General features: G+C 37.5%; 1 protein-coding gene across 1 annotated transcript in view; it reads right to left on the reverse strand.

Annotated features, from left to right (window-relative positions):
* ptprb (protein tyrosine phosphatase receptor type b) overlaps window positions 1–12,134 on the reverse strand; it is a 50,594-nt gene that overhangs the window by 11,330 nt on the left and 27,130 nt on the right. The window contains exons 16-25 of the mRNA XM_017494810.3: window positions 10,711–10,989; window positions 6,233–6,382; window positions 4,086–4,347; window positions 3,472–3,578; window positions 3,282–3,387; window positions 1,966–2,046; window positions 761–778; window positions 584–665; window positions 360–450; window positions 136–212 (exon numbers count right to left, since the gene is read on the reverse strand). Coding sequence (XP_017350299.1) covers window positions 136–212; window positions 360–450; window positions 584–665; window positions 761–778; window positions 1,966–2,046; window positions 3,282–3,387; window positions 3,472–3,578; window positions 4,086–4,347; window positions 6,233–6,382; window positions 10,711–10,989 — 1,253 coding nt within the window. The remainder of the gene's footprint in view (window positions 1–135; window positions 213–359; window positions 451–583; window positions 666–760; window positions 779–1,965; window positions 2,047–3,281; window positions 3,388–3,471; window positions 3,579–4,085; window positions 4,348–6,232; window positions 6,383–10,710; window positions 10,990–12,134) is intronic.

The raw sequence follows: 12,134 nt of genomic DNA on the forward strand, positions 1-12,134 counted from the left end.
CCTTGGGCATATAGTGCACTAGAACACCGTTATGTTACACCCTATGTAGTGAGCACAAAGTGTGAATAGAAAGCCTTGATACCTGAAAACCTATCAACAGCTATAGTGGTGTTTTGTAAAGGTGAGCTGACTCACGGGGATGAAGCTGGCATTGATGTAGTCAGAGCATAGGTCGTCCTCTAAGCATGAGAGCTTCACACGGGTCGCGTCATCTACAAAGGAAAATGTGACTCTTAGTCAGTCTAGGAAGGTGAGTATCAGTTGTGGACATATGGACATACCTGTACATAACACCCTAACATGTTCACACCCTAATTTTGATAAGACACTGTATGGTTCTGTTTACGGTGGCGACTTACATGGCAGTATATTGTTGTATCGGTTCTTGCATCGGTTCTCGGGTAAACGCGCAGCATCCAAAGCCTGATTCCGTCCCACATCCTTGAGATCCTGTTGGAAAGAACGAGAGACAAAGTGGCATCTGTGCAAAGCTACGAGTAAACAGACCATAATGTTTTTGTGCTCAAAGGTGCAGCTATTGTCAGTGTCAGTAGACACTAAAACCAATTCAAGTCTGTCTTACCTCGAACTCCTCCGAGAGGAGGTAATTGGAGTCTGCTTGAAGTTTACTGAGATGAGCTTCAAAGTGAGCTGCTTTGATGGGGCTAATAAAACACACGCAGACACGATCTGTTTTAAAAAAAAAAATCATCTACATTTTCAGATGTTCTTGCATATTAATGAGGAGGAAAATGCTTACCTGGATAGGCGGCGGTTGCTGCAATAAAGGAGGAGAAGAAAGTGTGATTAAATTGCTCGCTTATTCCAGCTTCTTTCACTCTACTGCCCAAATTAATCTCACAAGCTGTCTGTGTTCATCAGACATCGACTCAAACCCCAGTGTAAGCACTTTCAATAATTTATTTATATCAGGCCCAGCAGTAAGCGCTCGCACTGACAGGGATGACCTGTGTGTAAACATAGCCTGAGTTTGACTTGGACAGGTGATGCATCTCCCTCTCTCTCTCTCTCTCTCTCTCTCTCTCTCTCTCTCTCTCTCTCTCAATCTCTCTCATACTCTTTCTGTCTCACTTGCACTCTTTTTTCCCCCTGAGCCTAAAGTGTACAAGGAATCAGATCAATCTACGATTTTTCACAATAATAAGCTGAAATGGCTTGAACACCATGATTTCATTGATCCATCATGGCATATAGATAATGTCAGCCATTTATTATTTATTTATTTTTTACATAAATGTGTGGATAAACTTGTGGCGAACATTTTGACTATTAGAAAGCAGACACCTTACATGTTGATTGGTTAACTGAACCATGTACATAAACACATTCACATTTACAGTGTTTTTTTTGTTTTTTTGTTTTGTTTTTCCAGAGTGCCTTGTATCTATTGATGCATTTGAAACAATAAAGTTAGGTGTGGAAATACAGCATTCAAACAGGGTGATGTTCACTGTGATACCACACTCTTTGCACAGTCACCACTTCAGAAGTGCACTTTTGGCCCCACTCACATATCAATATTTCTCCTCATGCTGAGGGGAAGTATTTTCTTAAAGAACACAGTATTTAGAACCCCAGGTCAGTCGTAACTGTCAAATCATCCATTCCCTGATCAAATTAAATGCTGGCCAGAAAGCTGAAGAGTTTTTTTTTTTTTTTTTTTTTTTTTTTTTTTACCTTGCCTCAGAGGTCAATATATCAAGTTAACTTCAGAGGCTGCCAGTAATAAAGACATTAGATTTGCTCCCTAAGACTTCTGAATTACTGACGCATGATTCAGCATATAACTGTATCCTCTTCATTTATAACAAGACGTTGCTGTATTTATGAGAAAATATTAAAATGATAATGACTGTATAGAGCTACTTATTAACATCTATAAGGCATTAGTTTCATAAAAAAAGTGAAAGAAAACAAAACAAACAAACAAAAAAACCCTCATACCTCCTGACCCCTGTGTACATCCCTGAGGTGGGCACCTCCTTCCACATATTCATCCTCACCAGAGGGCTTTCCTGCACCGCTCTACACACACACACACACACACACACACACACACACACACACACACACACACACACACACACACACACACACACAGAAATGTAAAAAAAAATACAGCAAAATCCTTTCACTAATGAAGCAATGTTTATTGCAAAAGTAACAAAAAAGTTAAGATACTGTATCAATATACAGTATATACTGTAAATATATTTATAATGATGTACAGGTGTACGATGCTTTCTAAATGAATATGGAGATGAAAAACAGACCGAGTATTTGTTTTTGTCGTTGTTGTTGTTTAGTTTTGTTTTACAAAGTGTTAAGGGTTCGAATCCTGCCAGGATGAGCACAGAGTTTGCATGTTCTCCCCGTGCTTCAAGGGTTTCCTCCGGATACTCTGGTTTCCTCCCCAAGCCCAAAGACATGCGTTGAAGGCTGACTGGCATTTCCATATTGTACGTAATGTGTGAATGTGTGTGTGTGATTTTGCCCGACAATGAGTTGGCACCTTGTCCAGCGTGTCCCCTGCCTTGTACCCCGAGTCCCCTGGGATAGGCTCCAGGTTCCCCACGACTCTGTGTAGGATAAGCGGTATGGAAAATGGATGGATGGATAGATGGATGGATGGAGAACACCTTGTTGGAAGTTTATGGAGAGGGTTGCCAAGTTTCATGTTTTGAAATTCCAAATTCACGACCTTAAATAAAACTTTACTCAGTAAACAGGCTTTCAGTGCAGCGTTAGACACAATTCACATCCATAAAAATGAATAAACTAGAGCACACCAACGTGAAGCCAAAAGGTTGAGCTTGCTATTAAACATAACTGCTGACTGAATTGCCGTAATGCTGTACTGGAAAACCATAACGTTCTGTAGAATCTTGCATCTGTAAAATTGTAGTAAATATATGTATTGATTTTTTATACTCAGAAATCAAGGCGATGCAAACTTTTGAACTTGACTGTATGTCAGCACAGCTGAAAACCTGTCCAGTGGGTACTTGCTGAATAATTATCATGTTAGAGCAACCTATTAGGCAAATTAAATTAGGGAGCAGGAGATGGATCTCTCGTTCTTCATCACTTCTTCATTTAATTAGCTGTGTGTTCCAGATGCCCAGCTTTCCTGTTCCCCTTTAACATTAGTCCCCTCATTAACCACCACTAATGGACTGCCTTTAAGCAAGAAATGGATGTGTGTGTGTGTTTGGGGGGGGGGGGGGGGGGGGGGGGGGTGTTTGAGTGCACACACTCACACTTTGCGGATCCTCTGCCTGTAGATCAGTAAGGCAGTTACAACGATCATCATCCCAATGAGAAACAGGCCAGCGCTGATGCCCTCGACGAGTCCTCCCAGCGGCTCTGATTGGAAGACCAAAAGCATTCCTTATAGTTCTGCAGCAATGACATGAGTACAGGAAGCAGTGGCGTGTATTCGTGCCTCACCTGCTTGTGTCCAGATCGGGAGTGAGAGGTATGTGTCACTGAACAAAGGATGAGACATCTCCCTCTTGTCATCATCAAAGAGCTGAGTGAAGGCTCGAACACTGAGCCTGGAACAAACCATGCCGCTCATTTTAACACTTTTAACTCATTCCTGTATGGTGTATATGCTCGTATACTGTACGGTGGCTGTTTTGAGAAATATTTACAATTTAAAAAACTTAAAACCACTCTACACTATTACCCAGATTTTTAGTGAGGATTTCCATTAAGTGTTGCTCTTCCTATCTAACATGGTGATGCTGACTGATGCAGCATGGTCTCGAGCATTTCTGACTAAACTTTCTTGGTCTAATCAAGTAATGATAGTCTAAATACTGCAGAAATAAACTTTTTTTTTATTTTTTTTTTAAAGACAGTAAGAACATCATTTCAGTTTTACCAAATGGGTTAAAAAGTGTACATTCAGTTATTCCGGAAATAAAGTTGTGATGGATGTCAAAACCTCCTCCTTGTTGTTCAATATTTTATTAAAGTATTTACTTTGAATAATGGCGCTGATGTTTAAGGCACTTACTATGACTAATTCTTCCTGCATTAACTGAAATTCACATTACCTATAGGCTGTTCTGGATTTTAAGGGTCCATCACAGAAATAGCTCCCCTGCTGTTTGTGCTCCATGTCTTGCTCACAAGCTCCTCCCAGACGGTCCATCTCGGCCCCGAGGTTGATCTCAAACACCCGGTTGGCCAAATCCGTCTCATCTCCACACAGACTCTGAAAGTAGTTGGTCTGGTAAGCCAATACTGAGCTGTTGTGCTTGTAGTCCAGGTAAGAGGGCAGAGGATGCCTGTGTTCTGGCAACACAGGCTCCGCACCTGTGAATTACCATGTGTTTGAGTTTATAGACAATACTGTATGTGGTTTGCACATTTTTATATCCTAAATTCCATCTTCTCTTAGTAGTAACCAGTCCCTTCAGGATTTTGCAATTTTGCGATCTCAGAAATTAACGCAAAATCAAGCAAACTCTGCGATATTCTGATTAGCTTGCAATTTATCTAAATTACCACAGATTTTCCACAGATTTGGGCCAAGACATGTCATGGAACATCCTCATAACACGCATTCAGTCAAAGTCATCTTCGACTCACATGCGTCAAACATGAGTACAGCAAAAAGGTCTCATTTACCAACAAACATCACTACGAACACAATTATGTGCAATTGCAATTTCACGAATTCAATTACTTTTACATTTTAAAAAAACTCAGCAAGTTGCATCGCAAAAAAGCCAGAGTGGAATCAAGCATTTTTGGCCACAACAATCAAAAAAAAGAACTTAGTGAAATCCTGTACAGACTGAATAACCAATGACTGTATATACGAGTGGCAACATTTACTCCAATTGTGTGGTCTTGAAGCCTTTTTTTGGTTAAATTGCTGTTGAGTCTGCATCTAAACAGAATCTGTGCAGTGGGTCAAAGTTAAAGCCAAAGTCTGCCAGCAGATACAGATGGTCAGACAGTGCGTCGGCTTTCCACCTGCCCATATTAGTCATGGACACGCCCCTGTTTATTCCCAGGATCATGCACATTGAGAGTTATTACCAGAAGTGCAACTTAAGATGGTACATCAAACACTAACTCAAAGTGGTAAGAACAGAATTATTCATTAATATGTAAAATTCAAAACTGTAGTCGTATAATTTCCACAAATGAATTGATTTCACCATTGTCAGGAAAAGAATTCAAAACTTTAATTCATAACTGACCGAGCTACCATTTGCTAGCCGACACTGACAAATCCATCATGCAAATCCAAGCAATGTAAGTATAAATAGCTAATGTAATGTACCATCTGATAATATACTGGTAAAGAACAGTCAACATTTACACTCAACTCAAACTATTATTTGAGCTCTTTTCTCCTCATCCTGTCAGTGCAGTGTGTTTGAAAAAGAGAGACTGGCTAACCTTACCCATCTACTCTCAGTGTTCGCTAAGGTCTCAATAAATCATGAAATTGAGCTAGTGTTAGCTGGCTTGGTGCATGTCATCACTTTGTTCACTCATGATGGTTTGAGCTGCAGCTTACATCAAAATGAACAACGTAACTGAAAAACGCCAAATAACTTACAGCATAACAGGACATGGCTTTGTTACAGAGCTTCAGGTGTGTGATGGAGAGTATGTGTGCGTTCATTAGACTTAACTGTCAATATCATCAACCGTGAGCTTTTATTTATCATATATAAAAATATCACTTCTGTAAAATGCATTTATTGTAAGGAACACTATTCCTGAAAATTATTTGTGGAGATATAACTTAAAATATATGTTTGCCTCGTTCTTCTGTTCACTAACATGGGAATGGGCGGAGTTAAAAATTGTACTGCAGCCAGCCACTAGAGGACCTCAGAGGCATTTTGGCTTCACTTTTAAATCCCTGTTACGATGTCCACTCATATATACAACCATTAGTAGTAACCCACTGATCCAAGATGTTTTTTTAAAATACTGTACCACTATTATGGTAAAATGTATTTTAAAAAAAGCCAAAAAAAGATCTCATCAATATGTTGACTGACACACACATCTGTTCGATGATGGGTGTGATAGGAAATACAATAACACAGTTGTGTAATCTGTAACACTTGTATTTCACAAAGTTCATTGTTGTAACATTCATGCGAGTTAAAACACAAACGCTTTTTCATGTTCATTAGAGTAGCTCATGTATGGGTTTTCAGAGTAGACGTACCGTCAGCCTCGGCTACAACAATGGCAAAGTAACGAATGGCCCCGTTGGTGTCGCTGAACCAGCTACAGTTGAACTTGAAGAAAATGGTGGACTTGGTTATGTGGGCTGCTCTCTCACTGATGCGTACTGTGGGGTGAGGCACCGGCGGCCCTGCAAACATAAACACCTTCATGAAGTGACCTATGTCAGTGAGCAACCTCTTTGTTTACCTTCATGAGACTTGTTGAAGTAGAGAGGGGACAGATCAGGGAAAAACTCTGTAAAGATTAGAAGACATCCAGGACATTTCCACTGTAATGCTGAACATCTTTTTCATTTAATAGCCTTCATCAATTCTACTCTCTTCTTAGCTTTAGGATTATTACAAATAACAACAACAACAACAACAAAAACATTAAACCGCCATTTTCTTTCAGAAAAAAATCTTTTTCAGAGACATTTTTGTATATATATTTTATTTATTTGTTTGTTTGTTTAATTGGTTATTATTCATTTAGCTATTTGTTTGTTGATTAATTGATTGATTGCAAAGATCCACTCAGCATCTCTGTAAATGAGCCTTGTTCTATTGGCAGATAATTTTTCTATTTTATTTTATATTGTTTTATTTCAGACAGGTGATAACCCATCTCCTCACTTTTAACTTTAAACACTTGTACAGAAACGTCAGCATGTGGAGCTCAACACATCGGTCGTTTTTAGCACAATCTGTGTTAGATTAGAAATGAAATGGAGAATATATCTGTTTTTTTATGATAGTGTTATGGACATTTAAATATGAAATATATGCATCTGGTTACTTAATTCTTGTTTAAAGGAAGAAAGAAAACACAATGCCACAGCCATAAATCTGCTCCACTTGCGCGGATCTGTCGTAGCCATCTGGAGGATTTGTGGTCTAATGCGGCTCCATCTGAACTGGTCTAATTCTGTTAGCTGTGACCTCACGCTTCTCCCCTGCCATTCCTCTCCAAGCAGATGAGCTTAAACACCCTGACTACCAGCAGTCATCTTCCCCTCCTTCTGTCATTGTCCGCTCCCTCACTTCTCTGCACTTCACTCGCTCACTCCTTCTCCCGGGTGGCCTGAGCTATTTGAGTGAATCTTTATTCAAGTCTGCTTGTGGAGCTGCTCACAGGAGACGTCTGCTCCAGCAGCTCAGGTGAGCTGATGTAGACTATACTGTCCTTCTGCACTGGTCCTTAACGTCAGCTTTCCACCTTTCTTTACTCATTAAACGATCTTAATTGGACTGGTAATCCAGTTATGTCATCCAGATCTTTGTGTATATGTGTGTGTGTGTGTGTGTGCGTGTGTGTGTGTGTTTGTGTGTGTGTGTGTGTGTGTGTGTGTGTGTGTGTGTGTGTGTGTGTGTGTGTGTACTGTACTAATTTCTTCTGCAAAAAATTACATCTTACTTAGTGAAACTATGTTACGACTGAGTTAGTATTTACTATTATAAGATTAGAATAAACACATTACAAGATTATTAAACCTATTTCTACACATTTTGTACTGATTTAAAGCTTGAAATAGTCTTCTTCTATTGGCAGTCTATAATTTCTAGAAAGAAGCAAAATTGTCTGCCAGTAGAATTAGAAATTTCAAAGCTTGAAATCAGTAAAAATGTATTGAAATAGATTTAATATTTTTTTTTCAGTGCCGTTCGCTAGTTGGATGAGAAGTGAAATATCTTTAGTACTATTTCAAAATAGGACTAATATGTACTGTACATTTAAAATTGGATAGGTAACAAACAATAATTAAACCAAACCTAGCCATGAGCCTACCCGATCTTTCTACTCATCCAGCAACAATATGCCAGTAAAAATGCCAATAAAATGATATCTTAACAGGTGAAAATGTCTTCTATATGAGCAAATTGATCTTATTTTTCTTTATAATAAATGATTAAATAATATTAAAGTAAATATAGATTACTATACATCAAACATAAGATTATTCAGCCTTTTGTTTCTGTATAGAAATGATTAGAATGACTAAAAATAGATTTAAATAGGTTTAATGATCTTATACTTATTTTATTGTTGTCGCACACAACAGTATCTACTTAGAAGACTCACGGTGTTGAAACATTGTTTATTAAAGAGAAATATTACCTAAGAAAGCTTCCCTGAGTTACCCAGGATCCTGACTCTTGGAATTCTGAGTTAAATGACTGTTCTACTGTTGGGTATTTTATTTATTTATTTATTGTTATTATTTTATTTTTAGTTCTGAGTACAGTGGATTGCAGGGTTAGTATTATGAATTAAGAATGAGATTAAGAATACATCTCAAAGGTCTTTTCCTAGTCAACCTTTTTATTATTATTATTATTATTATTATTATTATTATTATTATTATTATTATTATTATTATTTTATTTTATTTCACTGTACAATAACAGTGCTTTGTCCCACATGTCGGTGAGGAAACTGATTATTTTTGCATTTGATTACTTGTTAGCTATTTTAGGAAAAGAACAAAAACATGCTTTTTGTTTTTAATCACCCCAGTTGGAAGGAAGTCTAGAATCTGCGTCAGTTACATTTCTCCTGTTCCCTGCCTTTATTATTTGGCTTAAAAGCTCTAAACTGTTAACTCCGCAAACACACAGTCCAGCATCTCCCAGCTTCTTACTTTATTTATTTATTTATTTATTTTATTTACTCTGAAGTCTTCATATAAATCATGTTGACAGATTTAGAATGCTAAACTTTAGAGGAACTTTTTAAAGGTAACATCTTTCAACACCATGAGTCTAGAAACTGTTGTCTGCAACTGAGGACTGAATTAATTACAGATAATTACATGCTGTACTCAAGCAGATTAAATGTTCTGTTAATGGGCATTATAATGGTGAATAAAACAGAGAATGTAGACAAAAAGTACTTTTTTTTAAGTCCACTAAACTGTTGTGCTATAGAGAGAGATCATATGTCTTATAGTTGATGTTACAAAAATGTAACTAGAATCCTTTCCCTGAGCATCCAAACCTTTTATGAATAACTTGGGGGTGGGGGGTGGGGCACGTATTAGGAAACTTGGATTCATCTTCATTTAAACCGTATAACAATTCATTCATACATTCAAATGTATCCAGTATTTCCTATTACAAGATAAATCAAATATAAATTTAGTAAACCTATTTCTAGACATTTTTCTCATTTCAAGATGATTTTTGATCAATTTGCTCATTTTCTATTCTAATTGAATACAATTTCCATTACAAATTATATTATTAACAACTTGACTAAAAAGTAGAATCTTTGAAATATTTACATGAATTTCAGAGTTTCTTGGTATTTAGTTCATCCCCTTTTTTGCTTTAATGACAGTGTGCACTCGAGCTGACATGGACTCCACAAGTTTGTGCAAAACCTTAGGGACCTAGAAATAGTGCAGAATTCATCCGTACATCCATCCATCCATTTTCTTTAGAGCTTATCCTACACAGGGTCGCAGGGAGCCTGGAACTTATCTAGGAGAACTCGGGTTACAAGGTGGGGGACACCTTGGACTGGGTGCCAGCCCATCGCAGGGCACAATCACACACACTCACAGAACCATGCACACACTATGGACAATTAGATATGCCAATCAGCCTACAAAGCATGTCTTTGGACTCGGGGAGAAAACTGGAGTACCCGGAGGAACAACAGTGTTGGAGGGGTTCATAATTGTTTGAAATATATCAAAATTCTAAAACCTTCCGTTTATTTCCAAATTTAAATAATTTGGTCTCAGACTTTTGGACCCCATTGTATTTTTGTTGCATTTTAAACCACTTTTCTAACAGAATAATTTAAATGTAATGTGTTTTTATTGTTGTTGTTGTACTGGTACGTTGTTAAATGCAAAAAAAAAAGGTTGAGGAACACTAGGGGGGTGGGGGGCGGAGGCAAAATAATAATAAAAAAAATATGCTAGTAGGCCTAACATGCATTTACTATTAAGAATGACAATGCAAAAATCTATACTTAATGCTCACTAGTGCGGGATCTCGCTCTTATTTTTCATCTATATATCACTGTACTACAGAAGTATGGTGTACCACGTGTTGTTGAAGCAACTGATGATTTTGTTTGCATTGTGTCAGGTATTTTAAAAAAAAAAAAAAAAAAAAAAAAGAACAATTCCAAAAATGTTTTTGGTTTAATCAAGCAGATTAGAGGGAAGTCCAGAATTTGTCAGAAACATATTTCTCTCACTCTTTCTTTAATAGGTAGCTAAAAAATAAGTGTTGACACTGTAACTCCATAACCACACAATCCAGCACCTCCCAGCTTCTCAGAGGAAGGTCATCATTCAGCATGAATCTCTTATACAGATAATCAAGGTAGTTTTAAGAGATCAGATGCTTTTTACCCAAGCATCCTTGGAGTGCTGTATCATCACAGGATTAAGGCTTGATAAATCTTGTGATAAGTCTTGTCTTTAGTGATTTCGTAAACAATGAGAGAGATGTAACTTACGGTCGATCATGGTGAAGGTGCTGTTCTGGACGGCTGCACCTTTCTTGTTTCCAGAGATCACTGTAACCGAGATTGTGTAGTTCCTGAAAGGCTCTAAGTTTTCGAAGTGCTGAAACTGGGTATTAGCACTCAGTGTGTAATTGTACACAGGCACTTTGGAGCCTTGCCTCCTGCATTCCACAAAGTAAGCGCTGTAATCAGATGCTGGAGGCTTCCAGGAGCACGAGAGAGACTTAGAGCTCATGGGATGACAGTGGAAGGTCTGGACTGGTCCTGGAGCTGAAGGGGTGGAGGAGGGGGTTAGTTATGAGTTGTCCAACACTTAATTTATTATTCAGTGTTAAAAAAATATTTAATGAGTGTATTTAGCCAGAGTGTTTATGATTTGTGATTGTGATACTTTGCAGCAGATTGAGGAAACTGTTTAACCTTTTTACTTCACATCTCAAATACATTCAGTTAAAGGTGAAATAGTCAATTTCATCTTCTTATTTGTATAAATAACATGGAACATATGTACAACATGATAAAAAAACAATGATTTAATTCATGCCCTCAGTACGCATGTATCAAGTGGGTGAGAAAACCTGTTTGGAAAACTAGTCTGGATTATTTTTTTGTGTTTGGATGCTCCTTTTGTCAATCATTTTATAGATGCTCTTTTCCATGGGCCGATGTACATGCTGAGGGAGGAGCTTGCAAATATGGGTGTGGAATTGGTGGTGGGGATGGGCTCAAGGAGAAAAAAAAAATCTTTAACCCACCTATTACACCGTTAGAGACCTTATTTTGAAAAAAATAAAAATAAAATAAAGGCACCTTTGAAGGTAAAAAATATATATATATATATATATATTATATATATATACATATATGTATATATATATACATATATGTATATATATATATATATAAATATATATATATATATATATATATATATATATATATATATATATATATATATATATATATATATATATCAGTGTATTATTGTTTGTCATTATTGATGTTCACAACAAGGCAGGTCTGAAATGAACACAGACTTCATGCTGGACGTTGTACACAATGGAGGCTGATATAGGGATTTTTATAACTTTTTTTATAGCCACATTTTTGTCATTTTACATAGACTAGACTCTATGAGTCCCTGTAGATAAATAGGGGGTGGGGCTTCGTGAAGGTGGGTGGGAATGGTGAAGTGTGTCATGTATCTGGACTTCAGTTCCCAGCAGCAACTGCACCTCACTACATCAGTCACATGACCACCTCCACCTGAATCACGTTCTTGTTAACGAGCACTTATTTGCATATAGCCACAGTTTGCACTGTGTTCCTTGTCTTGCGTTTGTCTTTCATTGCTTTTGTCTCCGTGGTTTATGTTTAATCTTTGCCACAGTGTTTTGCCTCTATGTCACAGTGTC

Source organism: Ictalurus punctatus, chromosome 19 (genome assembly GCF_001660625.3).
Source record: "Ictalurus punctatus breed USDA103 chromosome 19, Coco_2.0, whole genome shotgun sequence".
NCBI classification, from domain to species: Eukaryota; Metazoa; Chordata; class Actinopteri; order Siluriformes; family Ictaluridae; genus Ictalurus; species Ictalurus punctatus.